The sequence below is a fragment of the Pleurodeles waltl genome, chromosome 6 (genome assembly GCF_031143425.1).
Source record: "Pleurodeles waltl isolate 20211129_DDA chromosome 6, aPleWal1.hap1.20221129, whole genome shotgun sequence".
Lineage (NCBI taxonomy): Eukaryota > Metazoa > Chordata > Amphibia > Caudata > Salamandridae > Pleurodeles > Pleurodeles waltl.
The window spans coordinates 1,573,611,347-1,573,633,847 of NC_090445.1; the positions used below are offsets into that span (position 1 = coordinate 1,573,611,347).

Genomic DNA, 22,501 nt, shown 5'->3' on the forward strand with positions numbered 1-22,501 from the left:
GCTGAGCAAAGGGTAGGCCATGAGGGCACACGCATGAGCCAAGCTGCGAACATATTTGGCATATAAGCCATGCAGCAAACCTCATGCAAGACTATGATAAGGTATCTTCAAAATTAAAAAAATATATATTTATTCAACACGTGGAAGCGATTCACCGTAGCATATCAGAATTTATCTCTACCTCGAGTTATTCATTAAAAGTGATAGCTTTTCAAGATATACTGAAAACATTCCTGCCTCTCCTTGTTGACAATGCTATTGGGGGGAAAAAAGAGGCAAGCGGGTTATCATGTGTACCCTACATGTGGTCTAGGTTGTTATAATAAACAGAGCAACTTTATAGTTCATTAAATCAAACACAAAAGAGGTTCTTGTACAGTGGACATCCTGAAATCACATATCTCAGGGTGCTCTGTACAACAAGTTTTTGAACAGTGAACATACTGAACGCACATATTTCAAGGTGTTCTGATATGTGATAATGAAAGAAAAGGTGACTTGGTGACAAAGTATTTGCTTCGGAACACACAGTCTGGTCAAGCAGGAAAGCCATGATTGAGCCCAGATTTTCCTGCTTCACAATGTTCAATTCAGCCACTAGATGGGTATTTGTTTATGACACCAAAAGTTACTGCTATGGCCTTAGCCTGGAGATTAGAGCTGAATGACAGACAGTATCCACATTGTTTTATTTTTAGCCGTTTCATATAGCACAAACCTTGCCTAATGACATACAAGCAATTGCTGACAGAAACAGACTACGTTACACATTTTGTATGGCACAGGTAGATTTGCCAGAATTCACAGGATGTGGAGCCAAGGCCTGGATTTGATCCTGGTTGCCAATGTTACATAGTCAGCATTTGCAGTCACTAAGCAACATGGCTTCCTGTGAAAGGTTGGCTCGTTTTGGGCTTGAGGGACCAAGAAGACCTCGAATTGAGCCAGAGCCAGGAATCTAGCACAAGTCTAGCTTGAGCTTTCAGTTGCTCCCCGTCCTCTGTATGACGTAGAAGATCTTCAGTTCAACAAGCATACCCCCAGTGCTATATCTTTGCTGCCACTGAAGCTTCTGGTCTAATCAGATTTAAGTCCGGCTCTTTTTAATATCTGTGCGCCCTTTGGCTTAGCTAGTAGAGCATTGTGGTCTTACTCTTTTTTCTTATGCCGATGATACACAAATAATCTTCTGACTATCATCTGCTCTGGACCACAGCTCTGTTTCTCTGAACTCCTTTTTGGTTCAGGTAGCCTCCTGGATGAATAACAAATTTGCTGAAATTGAATGGCGATAAAACAGAATTGCTGATCCTTGGAAAAAAATCAGCGCCTTTGGGGGCCACAGCATTGGCCTGCGGTGCTGCAGGAGACTCCTGGTCCCGCTTCTAAAGTCAAGAAGTTAGGCTTCCTGATTAATATTAAGACGTCCATGAAGCCACAGGTGGCAAAAGTATCTGGAGCTTGCTTTGTCAGGATGAATGGCTACTGAAATTCATCTGGATGCTTCCTACATCTGGCCATTAAACTGTAATCCAGGCACTTATTTAATCTAGCCTGGGCTATGGTAATATATTATACCTGAGAGCTGACAAAGCCTCCATGAGGCGCCTGCAAGTGGTGCAGAATGCAGCTGTGAGGTTGATCTATCAATTACCAAAACATGCCTCAGTTGCTTCTTGCCGCAGTGAGCTGCACTGGCTAGAAGTGGCAAAAAGGGGCAATTTCAAGGCTCTGTGTTATGCAGTGCTTAATTTGTTCTTGTTGTTTCCGGTGCTGAGCACCTCACCGGCACTCATTTTTGAGGGCCGGCGCTTATTTATCTGCCCCAAGCATTTGCTGCGAGCAAAAGACACATATGGGAAAGGCGGAGGAAGAGATAAACGAAAAAGCGTCACAAAGGGAGAAAGCAGAAAGCTGCAAGAGTGATCTGAAGGGGCAGGAAGGGGCTTTAAATGGATTGAAGAGGCCCGAGATGGCTTCAGAATTATGCTGCCTCAGTATTCTCTGCTCACACATTTAAATACAGCAACCGCATGTTTAAGAGGAAGGCTTTGAGCACCGGCACGTTTTTATTTACAAATTAAGCACTGGTGTTATGTATTTAAAGCCAGGGCAGGCATTGCCCCCCACCATTTTAAAGGTCTGATAAAACCGTATCAACCTTCTCTGTATCTGCATTCTAGGAACCTCTCGTTGTGCTATGTTGCGAAGATTAAACTCACTGTATTGGGAGGTTTTTCTTTTTCATTTATGGGCACTAAGCTTCGGAACTCTCGGCCACAACATTTAAGAACCTTCCCCTCCCTGCCAGTTTTTTGCAGACAATTAAAGATGTAGCTGTTTTGAAACATCTGAGTTATATACACCTACCTGTTGCAAAAAGCGCTGGGATACCCAGAGTGGGTAGCTATTTGCGATACATAAGCACTTAACGACCTAACTATTTTTGTTTGGCTAATGACAGCGCTATCTGTTTACAAGAGCTGAAGTATGGGAAACCTTCAGCAGAAATTCTTAAATGCCAATATGTGTAGGCCAATCCTCTTCACAGACTGTCCCAAGAAATCGCCTTCTCCCTTGGCTTGAGCTCTCAGATTTGGGCTTGTGAGGTGCTGAGCCGAGATGGGGTTAGTGGGTCACCAATGCAGCTTCTGCCCATTGCCATGCTGGGTCCAAGGGGAATTGAGCTGCAGTGCTCTCAGTTTCCAAACATAGATGGCAGACATGAAAGTGGGCATCAGGTCTGGGCTACTCAGCAAAAGGTGAAGATACCGGAGCTAATGTTGGCATTACAGTGACAATTGCACAGGGGCAATGGCACATAGAACACATTCAGTGCTTGAACCTGATTTTGCACTTAAAAATGAATGTATGACACATTCACTAATAGTGCATGACACAAGAGTCACAAGAGAGTACAGGAAAGAACTGACGTTTTCTGCATGGCAGAGGTAGGGCTCAACTCAACGTATATATGCACTGTGTGCTTTAACACTAGTGCATTGCCACTTCTTCACTTTCACGTTACATGGAAGATTGCAAAATTAGCTCCTACGCAGGATATTTTCACTATGCATTTCCTCACCCAGACCACACATTGCCTCTGCTGCAAGATGCATCTTCTACATGGGACACCCCGCATCCCTCTGCAATCAGGACTGAGGTACTGTGTTTAGCGATCTAAGTGGATCCCTTTAGACAGTCCATGCTCCATCGCAGTCGGCCTGAACTTGTGGCTTTGTCCCTGTCTAGCTCGACCAGATAGCCACAGTTGCCACTTGTACTTTTTGGCCCCATATTCACTGAAATCTTTAAAATTGCATATCTCCAGTACAACTGACATGATTTATTAAATCATACGCTATAGTGTTTGAAGTGCTGCACAAATACTTTACACATTACCTCTAAGTTAAGCCTGATTGCCCTGAGTCAAGCTGCCAGAGAGTTGAGCACATGTTAAATTGGAGTTTGCCTGAGAGTTCACCCTGACAATAATTGTGGTTGCTATTGAGTAGGGTTTCACCCCCCGCTTAACCAGTAACCCAATTTCTTACAATACTGAATAAAGTTGACAACAGAAATCCATATGAATTCTGATGAGAGTTGTTGTGTAAATGTAAAGGCTAACCTATGATGTCTAAAATTAAGCTTTTGTTGCAGGAGCAACAAAATTTGTTTCCTAGTAACTTTGTATTAGCTACAAACAATGTAAAGTTTGTAATGACTGATTGTCAAATGAACAAAAAGGCAAATAATTCCATTAGCCTTTTTCTGGGCAAGTCAATATCGTGTGAATTTGACTGAACAGAAAACGTGTCAAAATAAATTTCTTGTACGGGGTGGTTGTGAACATGAGATATGGTTCAATATGGTTAACGGAGGATATTAAAGCATAGGAGTTCACAGTAGTTTTAGACATCTCAGAAAAGATCCTGCCCTCAACGCTGTTCTCCAGAAATAACGTTATCAATAACTCTTTCGCACAGACATTATCTGGTGACAATGTACGGAAGATGCCTAGTTTCCCTATCCAGTAAAACACTTCTTTAACATATTTGATCCAGGGGATTCGATGCCCGTTGGCCAAGGGTAAACAATCAAGAAACATATGTAACGTATAAGCATATTTCGATTTTTTATCACACTCTTTCACCTCTTTTTTATGCATTAAGCACTGTATGACCATATAACATCTCAGAACCTCATGCTTAACTCTGAACAAACTACTCATAAGGCTGCACCTCAAATCAATACCTTTCCTCCCATGCATATCACAGGGAGTAGATACTTACTCAACCATCCAGAAGGTGCTGTTGGGGGCCCTGCCATAGGCAGTAAGGTGGTATGCAAATAATGCAATAGCTTTTGTAAGCAAAAATTCCACCTAAGCATAAATTTAATGAGGGATAGCACTATTTAGCGGCACTAGCCCTCTCTAGAGATGAAAGAGAAACCCGGGTGGAAATTGCAACAATGGAAGCCTTTCTTTAGGCAATTGTTGACCAGCAGCAACCTTAGCAACTGCCTCAATGTTAACAGAGCAAAAACTCACAGCTCTTCCAATACCCAGGTTATGAAGAAGTTTTCTCATCCAACCAGCCTTGATGTAGCATTCATAGTATGAACACAGTTTCTGACTTAAATGAGCATCTGAAACAACCTAAAATGGAGAATGGATGAATACAAAAAGAGTTGAATCTCAATAAAATACTGTTATTGCAGAGAAGCTGAAGTTTTCTGGGAGTTCAACAAATGTTCTTGCAGTAGTAACAGATTTGTCCATGGTGTGCCTTGTCTTTCTATACTTAAAAAGGAGAGGGCTTTAAGATTTCTTTATTGATTTCTCCACATACGCTATCAGTGGAAAAACAATTTACAATCAATAACAACAAAAAATGAATTTACATCATATCAATTAAAAAGTGAAGACAGGTACCTTTAACAAAAACTTTAAAGAATATAGCTTCATCGACAGCTAAAGGAACAGTCACAAACCGTTAGAATGAGAATGAAGGAAATGAGGAAATTAAGAAGGAAGTTAAAAGAAAACAGATATAGGATGTGTATCATCAGCCCAAAACAGGTACCTAAGCATTCAGCTGACCGAGATCACTCCATATTTCATTATGTAAAATGCTTTAAATCTGCGTTGAAAGGCTTATTTGTGGTTGCTGCATTCAAAAGAGCCATCTAGTGAATCATGTTATAATGCATTTCAAAACTCAAGCAGATGTAATCAAACCAATCAACATTCTAGAGTGCCTATTGTTGGAGATGTAGAACTAGTTAAAGAAAACTGTTTTTTTTTTCTCCACACCTGACGGCCCCTTTACGAGTCACCACTCGGAAGGCTGCTGTGTCATGGCTGTCATAGGCCACAGCATTTACAGTGAATTATTAGGGACACCCCTCCAACCAAATTAGCACCTCCAACCTGCAAGAGAAGATTCATATTTCAAAACCATGTAGACATATCCGTTCAGCAAAACTTAGAAAATGTATCACTCTAAATTTCAAAATATTTCAATTAACCAGATAACTTATGGCATTCAGCCTCTGGATTTCTCATGTTTGACTTTATCACTGTGCCAAGCCAGCAACAACAACAGAGGAGGACACCAGCCATTTTACAGGCCACCTCATAACTTTCCATACTATTTTTCAGTTTCAAATCATGTTTATGGGCCTATTTGAGATATAAAATGACTACTTTGCAAACTTTTAAAACTTTAATAAGTTAAAGCATTATCCTTTAAAAAAACAACTATACTCAACTGAATTACTTTTGCACATAACGTTACTACTCTTCTCCCAATCACGTCTCGCTTTTGATCAGTTTTTTTCTCTCCATCGCACTGCGGAGACAATCAGATTACATCTGATGGGGTTGCCATCACTTTTCCATTAGGGTGTTTGTGAGGTACAGTAGGACTGGGAGTTCGATGATAAGTCTTGCCTTATGTCTCAATAGCCTCTGCATCTTCATTTTGTTTTTAGTCCCTTAACACAAGGAACGCAAACAATCTTTTGGCACAAACAAGCCCAAAATGCTGCCAGGATAGTTAGCCACCCTTCCAGGTTTTAAACTGATTTTAACTTGTCCCGTTAGCTTGTAAGTTATCCATTATGAGTAGCAGTAGCAGTGCTCTTCTTGCATGATTTGTTAATGTAGCATATAAATGTACTGATTAACCAATAAGGTAGTATGGTCATGGATCTGGTAATGTTTACACCATGTGGGAAGTCATAATGAGGGCAGAATAACAATGAAAGCAATCACTGATCCTCACATTTTTTCTGTGTCATTCAGGTATCTTGGGTGGAAATACGCATGATATAGCCACACATTAATGCTACAGAGAAGTAGTAACATATGGTGAAGAAATACGCCATAAGAGGTTACCCATTGATTTCCTGCTGAGTGATCAATCATGATGAGCACATCCATCTCCAACGAGGATTATACCAGCCTTTGCCCAGACCAGAAGGGCAGCAATGACCCTCAACGCTGCCATCATATTGTTCTTTCGAGTCTAAAGTCCTTTGTGCGGCTCCGATGGATGGACAACTTTCAGCGTCATACTGACATCGAGTATGGACAATGTGGTGTGGAGAATCAAGTAGCAGAGTCCAAAAGAAGCTCTTCCAGCAAGACACTAGTGGCTCTTGTCGTCTTGGCCTTTATTACCATAATGATCCTGTTGCTTCTGTGGAACTATAAATGTATCATGATCGATAAAGTATGTGAGGGGAGCAGTGATTTGCTTACTCCAGTGTTCCAGGAAGACTGAACTTCGACAAATATCTAGGCACACACAAGGGCCTTACAGGCAGTCTCGAAGGATGGCTTCCATCGATAAGGACAGTCAAAGCAGCATTATAACAGCTACCCGCAAAGCATTTATTGTCCTTCCCTTTCCCCTCAAATGTGAACAGACTGCGTGTGGTGAAAAGTGTGATTTAACCAAGTTCACTTGTTGCATACGCGCTCATACATGAAGGTGACGATCTTAGGTGAGAATTGTGTGACAGGAAACTCCCCTACATTCCATTTGGTCAAGTTCTGTGAAATCCATAGGGTTGGTTCCGGTCTAGACTCTGGCATGCCTGGCACCCCTTCCCATTCATCAGCCTTCAACACAGGATTCAGACCGCCTGCTTGAGCTAGGGAGCTCTCCTATCCAGAATCTGCAATAAATTGAAGTGAAGGCTCAGATGCAGGGATGCTCAGGCATTGGATGGGCGTCGGAGAGACATGTGAAACATGCTGTGCGCACCAACACTGCTTACGGACACTTGGCTTTTTGTTTATTGGTTTAGGTTTTAATGTTTTAATGGAGCTGTACTGGTTTTTCTTTGCAGTGCTTTCTTCTGTGTTGAGGGAGATGTATTTTAAGATGTCATGCTCCTGAAAACAGGGATTCCAGTACCTTTGAAGGATAAGGCAAGTGTAGCTAAGCGTTCAAAACCCGTATTCTGCCTTACAACAAGAAAAACAAAGAAAGTCCAAAAATGAACAGCACCAGGACGATAGAGGTGCGTCTGTCTAGAGAAGCTGTTTGCATGCATGGCAGATTGCAGCTGGAATACGAATTCATGCAATTGTGAAAAGATACGAAATTTTACATGACGCAGAGAAAAATGTGCAATGTCTTGTATGCTTCCTGCTTTAATAAATGTATATGGAGAAAATGCTCTTTTCCCACAAAATGTATTTATTTATTTACTTAGATTTTGCGATGTTTCCGGTTCATAATAATTAACCTGTGAGTTGCAGAATTCTGTAAAATGAGTCAATGAACGCGCTCTCTAGAATGCTGTACTCATGCAGATTACTTGTTTGTTCTGAAGTTCCACTGTAGTATAAGAAATACTAACGACACAGCCACATCTAAGACCACAGTTGACTTATGTTACAGACAGACCTTCCCTTACACTGGGGCATTTCTATTTCTGGGATGCCTGTCTCCCACTTTGTTACTCCTGCACTTGCTTCCTCTATAGGGTACCCACCTACGTTCCTTCCCTTAACAGGAAGTGGTATATGATGTTCACGTGGGAGCCTGGATGTCCTCAGGGTCTTACTGCCTTCAGGTTTGTATTCAGTCCTATTGAAAAGCGCCCCCCCAACATGGGGGGAGCGCGGGCCCTTAGGGGTCGGGGACGCCGGGGGCCTGGCCCTCGCACTAGTTGTGCACGGGCTGGCCTGCAGCTTCCGCTCGCGCGCCTTGTGAGTCATGCGAGCGGAAGTAGTGCAGAACTTAGGACGTTTTGGTCGGCAGCAGTGCCGGACCGGTTTGGGCCGCCGCGAGCCAGTGGGGGGCATAAAAGCACCCCCCCAGAGGGCTCGGCCTTCTTCTTCCTGGCGCAGCGGCCTGAACGGACAGGCCTGTTGTTACTCTGGATAAAAGGGGGGTTAGACCCTAAAAAATAAAACGCTGAGCTGTGCAAGAATCTGTCTTGCTGCGGGGACAGTGGTACAGTTCTGTTAAACGCTGTGTTTTCAATCTTACTGTTGGTGTTGTTTTAACAAATTTTTTTTTTTATTTCAGGGTAATTAATTTTAGCAGGTTCTTTACCACAGCTTAGACCTTGTTTCACCTGTCCTTTGCATTATGGCATCTAATAGGGTGAGGGTGGGTAAGAGGAAGGGCACAGATCCTGAGTTGGCCCAACTATTGAAATTGGTGTTAGCGAAATTAGGGGACGGTGATTCAGATGGGGAGGTTGCCCCTTCAGATGGAGAGGATGGTGGGGAAGGCTCTTCCTGCCCGTGCCTCACGCATGTAGCCCCGCGTGCAGCATTTCCTCCAGTTAAACAGAGGAATAAAAAGCAGACCGCAGCAGTCCAACAACCTAGGCCACAAACAGTCTCTGCCCCCCTCCTCCTATTGTTGATTTAGTCACCATGCTGCACCCTCTGAGGGAATTCCTGGGCCGCTACCGGGTGGCGACGTCTATCCTGGTCCGGTGGGAGGGGTGGAAGCTATGCTAGCTGACATACGGCGTTCTTTAGCAGCATTAGCAGCACCCACCAAGGAGTTACCCACACAAGCATTACCCACCATGCAGGGAGTGGCACCAGGAGCTGGCACAACCACAGAGCAGGGGCAGGCGGCAATGGCCCTCCCTGGGGCATCTCAGGACCCAACAACTCAAGTATTGTTGTCAGTGTCCCAGATGTTAGCCAATATTACTGTGCCAACCTCAACACCACCCCCCACGACACCGTGGGCTAGTGATTCATTGCAGAATATGGTACAAGAACTTAAGCGCCAGGTCGAGGCATTGGCGGCAGCGCGTAATGTTCCTTCATTGAAGGTGACGACCTCAAGTCCCTGTGTCAGCCAGGCACCGGGCTCGCTGCCTCAGACTCCTCCAGTGGAAAAAGAGCATGGTAAGGTTATGGAACAGGGTGTTAGTGCCATAAAAACACCGGCTTCAGTTGAGGGGACGGGTTCAGACACATTGCAATCTAGGCCAGGGAAGTTAGCTGCACATGTGGATTCTGAAATTAAAGATAAAATATGGAAAGGGGATTTTGTGGACATTTTTAGCCTAGTGAGGGCTAAGAGAAGGGAGGTAGAATCAAAAGATAGAGATTCAAAAGCCTCATCATTAACAGATAAAAAAACAAAGATTGAAGAGAATATTACGAATTGGTTATTCGGTTTTAATATGTTTATGTCGGTCATGCTAGAAAAGAAGCCTGAAATTGGTATGTCAATGATATGCTATGCGAACAAAATTCTAAAAGCCCACCATATGTATGGAGGGAAGGCTTGGCTGGAATATGACAGGGATTTCCGGTGGGCAAAGATAGAGGACCCAGCAATTGGGTGGGACCAGACTGAAGTAAATGTTTGGTTGGAGTGCGTGAGCAACAAATTACCTAGTAAGGAGCCCTTTCGAGCATCGTATTCAAATGACAAAAAAGGATCTTGTTGGGCGTTCAACAGGAAAGTATGTTCCCACCCCCCAGGGACGTGCAAATTCAGGCACTCCTGTGCATTTTGTGGGCATCCCTCCCACCCCGAATTTAAATGCCTTAAGAAATCAAGGGACAAAGTTAAAGAGGGGAGTAAGCCCAGTGTCTAGTTCCTCCTTGCCTTCTCCCATTCATTTAGAAGCTCTTATGCCTTGGCTGAAGGTTTATCCAGTTAAAGCTTCAGCTGAACTGCTGAGGTTTTTCTCAGGGCTTTAGAATTCCCACCTCCTGTGTCCCCCTTTTAGGTCATTGCAGAAATCTTCTGTCTGCCGTAAGGAACCCCGGTGTAGTGGCTAGAAAAATTGGTAAAGAATGCACACTAGGGAGACTGGCAGGCCCTTTCCCTTCTCCCTCTACAAATAATTTTGTTTGTTTCCCCTTAGGGGTAGTACCCAAAAAAGATCCTGGTCAGTTCAGGTTGATCCATAACCTGTCAGCTCCTCGGGGTGCATCAGTGAATGAGGCTATAGACCCGGCCCTCTGTTCAGTGCGTTATGCTACCGTAGACCAGGCTCTGGAGATGCTGAGGGGTCTGGGGCGTGGGGCGCTGCTAGCAAAAACAGATATTGAGGCAGCTTTCCGGCTTCTGCCAGTCCACCCTGAAGATTACCATCTCTTGGGATTCCAATTTAACGGGGACTATTTTATGACAAGTGTATGCTCATGGGGTGCAGTGTGTCCTGCAGTTATTTTGAACAGTTCACTTCTGCCTTACAGTGGATTTTTACCAGGCGTACAGGTCATGGAAATGTGATCCATTATTTGGATGATTTCCTAGTTTTGGGACCCCCTCAGTCTAAAAAAATGCCTATGGGCCCTGCAGTCTCTAACAACCATGTTCAGTGAATTCGGGGTCCCAATAGCTCAAGATAAAACAGAAGGCCCCTCCACGTGCATCACTTTTCTAGGCATCGAAATTGACACCGACGCAGGGGAATGCCGCCTTCCTCTGGATAGGCTTCAGGATTTTAAGGGGTCCATCAGAACTGTCCTATCCCTTAACAAGGTCACCCTTCACCAATTGCAAGTCCTGGTGGGACAATTGAATTTCGCCCTGAGGATCATTCCCATGGCCCGACCTTTTTGCAGATCCATAGCTAGGTCTATGGCGGGGTTGACCGAAAAACACCACCACACCAGGCTGTCTGCTGAAGTAAAGGAAGATTTGAGGGTATGGGATGCATTCCTACAAGACTTCAATGGGGCGGTAATCTGGCCTCATCTCCCAGTGGATAGCCCTTCCCTCGGCCTATTCACGGACGCTGCAGGCAGCGTGGGATTCGGGGCTATCCTAGGTTCCGCCTGGTGCAGGGCGGATTGGCCATCAGAATGGGTTAACCTAGGTCTCACCAAAAATATTGCATTCTTAGAACTATTTCTCATCATTGTCGCAGTATCTGTCTGGGACGACATATTCAGAGACAAGTCGGTAGTATTTTGGTCAGACAACATGGCAGTTGTGGAGTCTATTAATAGACAAAAAGCTAGTTGCAGATGGGTGCTTGGATTACTTAAGCATTTGGTGTTACAGTGTTTGAAACTCAACATCACATTCCGGGCAAAACATGTTCCAGGGGTAAATAACAATGCGGCTGATGCCTTGTCTCGATCATTAATGCAGGATTTTCAGAGGTTCCACCCACAGGCGTCGGAGAGGAGGACAGAGTTTCCAACATCACTGTGGAGGATTGGTGTCCCGCACTGTCAGCCCTAGTAGTGTCATCTTTGGCAACACGAACAAGGGGGGCATACGAAAGGGCCTTTTTACATTATAGACTGTTTTTTAAATCAGTGAACTCTTTAGATTGGTTTTCATCCGAAGCAATCTGTGTCTTTTTGCAACATTTAAAGAGCAATGGTAAACCAGTGTCTTGCACCAAGGCCAACTTGTCAGCCATCCGTTTTTTCGCCAAGCTAAGGGGGCAAGACTCTAAACGCAATGTCTTTGTTATTAAGCAGACGCTGGTGGGGTGGTCGAGAACGGACGGTCCCAGGGCAGACTCCAGGAGGCCCATAACCCCTCAATTATTAGAAAAATTGCTGGGCTCAGTCACCTTAGTTACATCATCACCTTTTGAAGCTACCTTATTTACAGTGGTCTTTTCGGTGGCTTTTTATGGGGCCTTCCGCATTGGGGAGATGTTAGGTACCTCCAAGAACGACCACGTGGGGGGTCTCCAGTGGCCAGATGTGATAATCGATAAAAACTTTACCACCATACAGCTGCGTAAGTCAAAATCTGATCAGTTAGGCAAAGGGGCTAGGATTGCTCTCCGGGCAGCGCATGGGTCAATTATCTGTCCTGTGGCGAATCTAGCTGCAACCTTAAAGGTGCGCCCTTTAGAGAAATCCACTGCGCTATTCATACATGCAAATGGGGACTGTCTGTCGCGCTACCAATTTACAGAGGTACTGAAGATTACACTAATGGCAGCGGGCGTAGAACCCCTGGGTTACTCCCCTCACTCATTCAGGATTGGCATAGCTACGTTGGCAGCAGGGGCAGGCTTGCCATCTCAGAGGTGAAAGCCATTGGAAGATGGTCATCCAACTGTTATAAGCGTTACGTTAGGCCAGAGCTGGTCTAATCAGTGGTTATCTGTGTTATCTTAAAATCATTATCATTTCTCACACATTTTTCCCTTTATTACAGTAGATGGCTCCTCATGTGGTTTGGGTACTGGGGCATTCATTCGTTCGTCGGGCGGCGTACCGGTTGCAGCAGCTCCGTAAACCGATTCCAGAGACAAGCTTAGACGTGGCCTTCAGGTGGTGCAGGGTTGGCGGCAAAGGAATTAAACAGCTGCAGCAGCTGGTAGATCTGGCTCGTGGATGTGCAGGGCTCCAATCCCCAGACCTCATCATCATTCACCTTGGAGGCAACGACCTGGTACACTTAGGACGGAAGGCCCTCAGGGAGGCAATATTCTTAGAAATTACGAAGCTAGCTAAGCAATTCCCTAATGCAGCCATCGCCTGGTCTCACATGGTGCCGCGGAAAAAATGGGGCCCAGGAATAAAGCCAAGGACAATCAATGTGTCAGTTAGGTGCCTTAACGCGGAGATGGCAAAACTTTGCCCTGGTCCGGGCCGTTTGTGGAACATCCCTCATAGACAATTAAAAGGACCGGAAATGTTTCATAGGGACTTGGTTCATTTGTCCGACGCCGGTACTGACCAATTCATGGCAGATATGTGGTTCTTCGCTAAGTGTTTGTTTTCTGGTGGGGAGGGCGAAGGACCATGGGGCCCTGGTCACCCTCGTGGCGGAAGAAGAGAGAATAAAGTAACCGGAAGCAACAGAGGGGACCCAAGGGTGGGGCCCCGGTATAACAACAGAGATAGGATCCTGAAGTCCTGGACCAACCTGTGGATGGACACACCTGATTGGGGGTAGGGAGCCCAGATCATTGGGGTGGTCACGGGGCTCATGCCCTGGGCCGCCCCGGTACACTCCTTGGCTGATTGGTGTTTGGAGAGGGGGCGGAACCCTGAGCATGGGGGCAAGGAACAGAGGAAGCAGGGGTACCGCCCCCCCCAGGGATACAGGTGACGACCAGTCCCTGTGTGGTCCAAAGGAGGATCAGGACAGGAAGGGATCGTGTCAAAATAATTTATGGTTACAAATGTAAAAGTATCTTCTATAACAGTATATATTAAATTTGCAGTGAAATGTTTTTAATAGAGTAATGTGCATATGATGACTTGCATAAATTGTTTCTATGATTTTTAATGAAAGTATATATAAAAATAAATACTTCTTCCATCAAACTAAATTGTCTTGTCGGTTGGTGTATGACCGGTGTTGGGGGTAAGGGCCTACTGGCGGCTTCCGAGTCCTATGGAGTCACTGTTGCCTTCGTAAATTGGGTCAGAGTTTGATTATAATTTGCAAAATTCACAAAATCCCCTCACCTACTACACTAGTAACTCTAGAAACAAGCACTAACATAGCCAATAGGTTTAGCTTTTATGACCTTATAAGTGCTTAGGTAAGCAGCACATTATCCTGAGGGAATATGTTGATTGATTGATATTGATATGTTGTTCTCATCAAGCGCTGAGAAACATGAAAATGACCCATTTCCAAAGCGATGCCATTATTGAAGGTCCCGACATATGTGCTAGATTTACCTCCTGTACCACTGTGATATATGGAATAATAATGCATTAAAACATATTTTTAAAAGATGTGTAGATAAAGAAGTGATACTAATGGACACGTTACCAGAGTATAAAATGTAAATGCGCGCAATGGAAGTGATAAGACCACAAAGTGCCTAACACAGTGATTTAAGCTCACAATTGGAGATGTAAAGTATATACATACCGATAGTGATCATCAAAGTACAGTCAACAATAGTTCCAGCTACAAAAATGAAGTTAATCTATTAGTAGTCGGCACAGATCACAATCTGCTGTGGAAAATCACTTGAATAAAACAACTAACACTTACAAATGAACGGTTTAATTGATTTCACTCAAATTCAGAATAATTTAGGGGGCTGAAAATACAAACAAACGTGTTTTTAGAAGTTGAGAGCAAAACACGCTCAATTAAGCTGGGGTAGGATTGGGCGGAGTTTGAGGCAACTCATCATACTGAGCGAGAGAAAGGCGGCATGGCTGAATGTTCACAGGCTCGCAACAGCAATGTTTGAAAGTGCACAGTATAAAAACACTCATGACTGGCAGCAGGGGGACCCAAAAAACTGCACGTCTATTTAAGAAGGCAAAATGCTAGTGAAATAACTAAGGGGTTATTGCACATGCTGCAGGGATCTAGGTGTAACCTCCAGCTTCTAATTCAAAATCGCCCAGGGGGCAAGTGTGTCTGCTAGAGAGATCTGTGTGCTGCATGGTTTTGAGGAGATCTGGGGTACGGGGAGGGGTCTGCAGGGTCGGTGGCACCCAGCGACAGATTGGAGCAAGTGGCGGATGGGGCAGCAGGCGGTAGCATGGGTGTGCTTACCTAGATGGGGGCCAGCAGGAGACCATCCTCTGTCAGCTGATATGGGAGCCCTGTCTCTTGTAAGGGATACTCACAGCCAGGGTGACAGCGGACCCCCCTACCCTCCTCTCTCCGCTTCTAAGACAGGCAAAGGGCATTGAGCGCAGTTCATGTTCTGGAGCTTCCAGCTGACATGGGGGGAGGTCAGGAAGCTGGCAGCAGAGGAGGAGCTGGGGGAGGGGACCTCAATGCTCCACCGCCTCCTGCCCCACCATCACAGACACAGGCGCCATGTGACTAAGAGGAAGAGAAAGCAAGTTTTTCCATTTCTTGGCATATGGGAGGGGATGAAAACAGGTGGCAGAAGACAGAGAGAATGAAAAGTGTTCACAGAGTAAGAGGAGAGAGGCGACAGGTTCTCTTGTCACTACCACACCTGGCTGTGCAGACAGATTTCAAGGGTGACAGGCTCGAGGTGGCGAATAGCTGATTGGTTTGGACGTGCTCACAATGATACGATTCCAAATGGCACATGTATTTAGTTTAGTTAGTTATGCATGTATATATAGAGCAGCCATTACGCAAAGGTACTAGATCGGTTTACAAGATGATGTACAAAATAAACAAGAGGCACGTGCACGTAGGCTCCTGGGGCAGAGGCTTTACATACAGAGTCCTTGCAGTGTCGATGACCAGCTGTTGGGCACTGTAAGTGCGCTTGATGGTGAAACATGAAAGCGAGCACCATGGTAATAAAAGAAAGGCAGAAGATTTACAGGACTGAGCTCGGTTTTTAATTGTGCTGGAATTCAAGGAGGGACAGCTGAGGGAAGGAGAGCCTTCCTATGCTGCCCACAAACAAGCACCTACCGGCGCTGGGGCAAGAAGCTATTTTAAAAAATAGTTCCCCCAAGTAACAGATAAACACAAAAAGCATAATGATACTGTACTTAGTCACTGCTTCATGTGAGGAATGAAAGAGAAAAAGGAGGGGCCAAGAGGCAGGACTGACCACTAGCAAGAAAGGATTGTTAAAGGACACTGAAACAAACAAATGAAAAGCAGAGTGATGGCTTTAAGCGCACATGAGAAGTATACTAAAATATACAAGAAGTCTTGAATGCTTGAACTAACAACAATGCCCCAGCTTTAACTGAAAGGCAACTGCGCAGATCAGTTTGAAGCTTTTGTTTTGTAACTATAAGATAAGTCACTAATTAATGTGCAGTAAGAGTTCTGAAAATAGGCACTGGTAATATTGAATAGTTTTCCTAAGGTTTCAGCAAGACAGAGACCATAATCCAGTTGTAATTTCTGAGTCTTCTCTCTCTCTCTCTCTCTCTCTCTCTCTGTCTCTCTCTCTCTTTCTCTCTCTCTGACCCTAAAAAACTCTTACCTCCCTTTACTTTTACCTGCCCCTCAACCTTAAAAAACCCTTATCTCCCTTTACCTCTACCAAACCTTGACCCTAAAAAAACCTCTTACCTCCCTTTACCTCCACCAAACCCTAAACAGACCTTCCCTTAAGTTGTCTCTTTACATCTACCCTGCTTTACCCTTTCTCATTCATTAACCTTTCCTTATCTTTTAACCCTTAAGTTCACCCTTTTTTAAAATGACAGAATAGCTATGTCATTTGAAACAAATACTTACCTGTGTCGTAAGGTTCAGTGGGTTGAAGTACCAAAAAGTGGCCCAAGTTGAACTTATCATCATGACATTTAGCTTGAATTTACACACAACTGAAATCAGGGTGAAACCAGTCATGGGTTGCTTGTGGCCTCGCAATTAGAGCTGGACAGGTTCAATTGGAGCAGGGTCAACACTGATTGAAAACTGAAGTGGCATTGTGTGCAAAATAATAACGGGTAGGACACAAATTGAGCAATTACCAGTAGCTGAGATTAATAGAAGCATTCCACCAATCATTTTTTGTATACATCAGTGCAACTCTAAGTGGGACTGGTATGCCCAGATGTGAGTCCCATGTACACTGTACCACTGGAACCAAGCTACACCTGACTAAAGACCCTCAATCAGGGCGAAACCAGTATAGGGTTGTTTGTGTTCCAGGTCATGGAATAGCTGGCCTAGCAGTTTGGGCTGGGTTGATCCTATTGAAGCAGGGCCAAGTTTGATTTCCATATAGCTGGGTCTGATTTGATACCTCATATATAATAGTTTTTTCCATTATGTGTTACTTTGAGAAAGTGGATTATTATTTGGGGTGGATTGTAGTCCACCACAAGTAATGATGTCATTATTTTCGTTAGGGTTTTTAAAGGTTTCATTAATTTAAACTTGAGCTCAACCGCTGAAAGTTTTAGCACAGAGCAGACAGGCTTAACATACAAAAATGTGTAAAACATTTAAAAGTACTAAAACAGTTCGAAAGTCACAATCATGACAAACTAAAAATCGCACTCCAGTTTAAAGAAATATAGAACATTTTAATGAACAAAACAAGAAGAAAACAACAATAATCCATTAAGGGAAAACGGAAATATGAATTTCAAAATTTTGAATTAAATATTACTGCCTAAAAAGGACAAAGCAGCAACCATGGGCAACTGGTAGTGAAAGACAGCATCAAAAGTAAGGTGTAAGGCTGACTGCAATGGAGCACGGGTTGGATACAAGGCTCAGGCATATTCCAATCAAAAAGTTACCTTCTGACTTAGAAGATTTTTGAGAAGGTAAAGTCCTCTGGGAGTATCAGCGGGTCATGGCAGCAGGCTGGATCCAAAGATGGGCTCGTCAATGAAGGGTTGGCAAGAGATAAGGTCTTGATGAAGCCATCGATGAAGGCCGGAAAAGCTCAGAGCAGAAATACTCCACACCAAGGAAGTCATTGATGCCGATCAAATTTGGCCTGGCTTCAATTTTGGTGAAGATTTTTACCTTTCGACATTTCTGGAACTTGGATGCTTTCAGCAGGTGAAGGCTGCAGACTGTAGCCGTAGAAGGTTCAACATTGTTGAATGCTGCTTTGCGCTTGGTCTGCTGAATCAGATTTGCTGCTGCGGACAAGTCGTGCCCACCAGCGATGCACCCTCTGCAGATTAGTTTGACAGGTTGGTCTGGGTCTTCTTTTGGTTGCTCAGGCAAAAATCTTTGAAAAAAGTTTCTAAGTCTGGGCTTTTAGGGTTAAGAAGTGGCAGTGCACGCTTACACTTATCTAAGGGTCACAGGGCCTTAAAGACACCAATTAGAGTTTAGGACCTACTTCAGTCAAAGCCACCAGCAGAGCCCAAGGCAGGTCCAGTTGGAGCTGGCGAAGTGGTATCTTCAGGAAAGTAGACTTTGTGCAGCTTTTGTGTCCTTGTAGCTGAACAGGAGGTCTGCCAACTGGCTTCTGGGTTCCACTTCTCAGTCTTGCATTCAAGTGGAAGCAGGTCCTGCCCTTAGGGTTCTCCTCACATATTACAACAGCATATGCAGTCTTTCTTCTGTCTTTCACTGGTCCGAAGATGTTCTGAAGAGGGTTCATGGTGTGTCACACTTATATCCAGTGCCAGCCTGTCGGTAGGGGAAATTCCTATCTACTCCCTCGTAAGGGGTAAAAGTGGCCCTAACCTCTTTTGCAGAGCTGGCTGTGTGTTTTACTGTAACCTATCTCATAGACCCCCTCTCTACCTAACACCAACAAGGCAGACATTTCTTCCCCTGTGCAGAGCTCCCTGTGCCCACCCTGAAGTGTCATTGTGATAATGGGCAAAGTTTACCTTATGGTCACTCTAAACCATTCTGGGGTAGCTTCCACTGGGTTTGGGAACAAGCTGTCTAGAAAGTCAAAAGGGATGCAGGCCTACACAGGTTAGGCATACGTTGAAGCTCTGGGTGGGTCTGGGCACAGTCCCAGGCCATCCTGCTCAAGGAAGAAAAATATCTCCCCACAAACAAGCCCTTTGTCCACTATCGCAGAGCAATACACATCTCATCATGGGGGGCATCAACAGTCAGGTGACACTGAACACTGGCAGAATGTCACACTTAGGCCGACAAATGACACCTTTCTAATAGTGTCATTTTCAAAATAGTAGTAACAAATACAACTTGACCATTAAGTTGAACTATAAAGTACTATTAAAACAAGTCCTTGAGTAATGTTCTAGTTATTCCCAAACTGAATTTAAGCATTATAAGGTGTTATAATGGTTTGCAGTGTCACTTTAGTAGTGGCACAATGTATGTTGCAGTTCCCATAGAGACATTTAACTAATAGGCCCTGGTTAAACTTTTTTATCATATAAAATGGACCTACAGGTAAGTTGAATATGCCATTCAAAAGGGTATCCACCACTAACATGGCAATGCAAAGCATACATCCAAGCTATAATGTGAACTTGACTGCCTTGAACCTGATCTCAACTCCAAGAATTGTTAACACCTGTTATCTGTACCCTTGCTACATCCTGTGAAATAAGAATTTATATCTTTACAAGATAGGTTGTTTTCTCTCCCTTGCTGCCATCATCACATTCAGGAGACCAGTATACTCTAAAAAAGAACAATCTTACCTCTTGGCTTTGCATTTCTGCCAGTCAACTGTAATATTTTGTCCAGATGATGAGGTCCCTGGATGTTTAGGCCACATGTATCAAGAATTGGGTAGCATTGTTTTCGTTTAGGCCATAGCATCCTCACTCTAAACCCCCTCACGCAGACCATACACTCTGAGGTTATTTCTTTGATTTATATTTTCCAAAGTCTCTGCCTGTTTTTTAACCATTTTGATTTTGGCTTCCAGACACACTCTGCACCACAGCCTCTTCATTTGCATTATTAATTTGTGGTTCCATTTCAATAAATCTGTTTTCCATGAAAGGCTATTTATCGTCTATTCTCTGATGTTTTTCCTTTGTTTTTCCCATGAATGGTCTCAAATTTATAATCTGTGGAAATAGGCATTCCATAGACCTAGGCTTCGTAGGCAAAGGTGGGCCATTTTAGCTTTCTTAACAGACATATTTCCAGCTCTACTGCTTTCTTTTTGTGTTGAAACCAGAAGAGAGGCAGTTGGAACTAGTTTTGGTCTAGATGAAGAAGCGTTGCATTGCCTTAATCTCTCAGCCTGAGTAGAATCCCTTTTCAATTTGAAAGAATCATCAGCTAGCTTAATAATGTTAAACTTCCTGGATGAGAGCACAACCTTGTTGATCATTTTAATTGTCTTTGTTCTCCCCATCAAACAAAATGGGAGATACAGTAAATGCCCTGGTCATACCAGTACTTATAAATTCTAAATAGTCTGCAACCATTGCACATTTATCTGGAAAAAACAATGTTATAAGTAATCATGCTAAGAACCATTAAAAGGCCGTTCCTGCATATTCTAATATAGACCTATGGTTAAAAATACAATGAGACACATATATATGCATGCAGAAAAATAAATACACTCATTTAAAGTCATGTGTGCTTACTTTCAGCTGCCTACGTAAAAGGTGCCTCTCAGAAAGATAAATATTCCACTGACTAAATAAATGGATTGTGTTCTTGCCAAGAGAATATTAAAGTAGCTTAAAATTAACCTTCCATATGTATGTTCACAAGTTCTAAGGGTCAAACCTGAAAGATTTAGACCCAGATTTAAGAAAAGTGTCATGAAGCACCACTTTTGTGGGCCCATTGTGCCCAGCCAAACGCCACCATGTGTGCACCGTATTTAACATATGCAGACCATGGCATGATAATTATTTACGCTATTGTTGTACTTTACAGGATTAGCTCCAATAATTTTGGTGCAAATACTGCAAAGTACATAGAGGCCCATTATAAATAATGGTGTGCCTCTTTTTAACACCTGGTCTGTGCAGGTCTTAAAAAAGTTTAAAAAAATGACGCAGTGGAATCTTGTAGATTCCACTGTGCCATTTTTGCGATGCCCCCTATTGGGGGACCACCCTCCACGCATACATTATGGCTGGCGCAGGCATAATGTGGTGCAAGGGTTTACAAATGCGTGAATTGCGCCACTTTGTAAATATGGCGCAGCGTTAGCATCAGACACATGACACTAATGTGTGGATAGTTGGTGCTAGATCTCTCAAATTTCTCTACTCTCTGGTTCATGATTGGTTCATCTTAGGGAGTAGTGGGATGGGCAGGCTGTAGTATCATAGCTGATCAGGCCACAGAGCCCTACATAGCAGATGGCATCTGTTATGTGCAATAAGACATCATCATCAATTATGCCCACAATAGTAATGCTCAGTGAGGGTCCTGTGTCAATTTCTGTTCCCAGTGCACACTGTTTCTTTCAAGGTGTTCCGTAGAAGTTGCTGGCTCAAGTTGTAACAGATATAGTATCAGATTTCTGTTATCGAAGCATGGGCAGGCTTGTTGGTCTTGTTTTCTTTTTTCCCAGCTGTTCTTTAGGGCAGTGGTTCCCAAACTGTGCGCCGCGGCTCCTTGGTGCGCCGTCAAAATTAGCCAGGGGCGCCGCACACAGTCTGGAAACCACTCGGAGGTGCTTTTAATCGGTAGCTTTTCACCGTGGTATTAGAAACAAAACCCCCTGCATTAATTAATGTGACCAGCGGAGGGCGCCAAAGTACCATTAATAATATCCCTATGACAAAAGAACAAAAATAGTTTCCAATAAATGGTTTTCAGGAACCTGAACGAGAGAATAAAGAAGTCAAACTGTAAATAGTGTAGGTACAGGTACAGGCTGGGATTACGTTCTCCCACCCGCCCAAAAAAAGTAACATAATGGGGAGCCGTGGCCAACACGGCCAATAGGTCAAAGGAGCCGGGGATCGAAAAAGTTTGGGAACCACTGCTTTAGGGAGTAACTTCATTTTGGGTCCTGGAACCCCTTCATCCATTTCCGAGCCATCTAAGGCGCATATTTAAGAGACCTTAGCGCCTCCTTGCTCCGCATTAGCGTCATTTTTTTTAATGCTAACCTGGCCCAATGAGGCCAAAATCGCAGCGCCAAATTTATGCATGCATTGCGCTACTTTGTAACCTTTTGCGCTACATTATGCCTGCACCAGGCATAATGTATGCAAAGGAGGCGTTCCCCCATTAGATTTCTTTGTGTCATTCTTTTCTGCACTTTTAACGCCTGCTCAAAGCAGGTGTTAAAAGGAGACACACCATTGTTTACAATTGGCCTCAATGGGCTTTGCAGGATTAGCGTTAAAACTTTTGATGCTAATCCTGAAAAGCTCCGAACTAGCGTAAAAAATTCTGACGCTAGTTCATTAACTACCGCCAAGGTGCACTGTATCTTAGATACGGCGCACACATGATGGTGTTAGGGGGAAGCTAAGGGGCGCAAGAAAAGTGGAGCTGCACTGGGTGCAGTGCCAGTTTTCTTAAATCTGGCCCGAAGTTCCTTCCTGTGATGTATTGGCCATAGTAATACTGTGTTTAGGTAATAATATATATATAATTAGTAATTACTTGTTTGCTAGGTTCCTATAGTTCTCTTTTTGCACTGTTCTGGTGGTCGTACATGGGTAGGGTGTAGGTAGCCTTCAAGTTCTCCTCGAGGCATCATGTTTATAGAGGTAAATGGTGGTGGTCTCAGTGTCAACTTTTCTGGGTTC

At 43.9% G+C, this 22,501-nt stretch overlaps 1 protein-coding gene across 5 annotated transcripts in view; it reads left to right on the top strand.

The window, feature by feature from the left end:
* LOC138301147 (uncharacterized) overlaps positions 1 to 13,691 on the top strand; it is a 50,566-nt gene extending 36,875 nt beyond the window's left edge. For all 5 annotated transcript variants that reach the window (XM_069241316.1, XM_069241318.1, XM_069241320.1 and 2 more), the window contains one exon: positions 6,311 to 13,691. In XM_069241316.1, the coding sequence (XP_069097417.1) occupies positions 8,989 to 10,098 (1,110 nt within the window). In that variant the 5' untranslated portion in view covers positions 6,311 to 8,988 and the 3' untranslated portion in view covers positions 10,099 to 13,691. The remainder of the gene's footprint in view (positions 1 to 6,310) is intronic.
* The last annotated feature ends 8,810 nt before the right edge of the window (positions 13,692 to 22,501 follow it).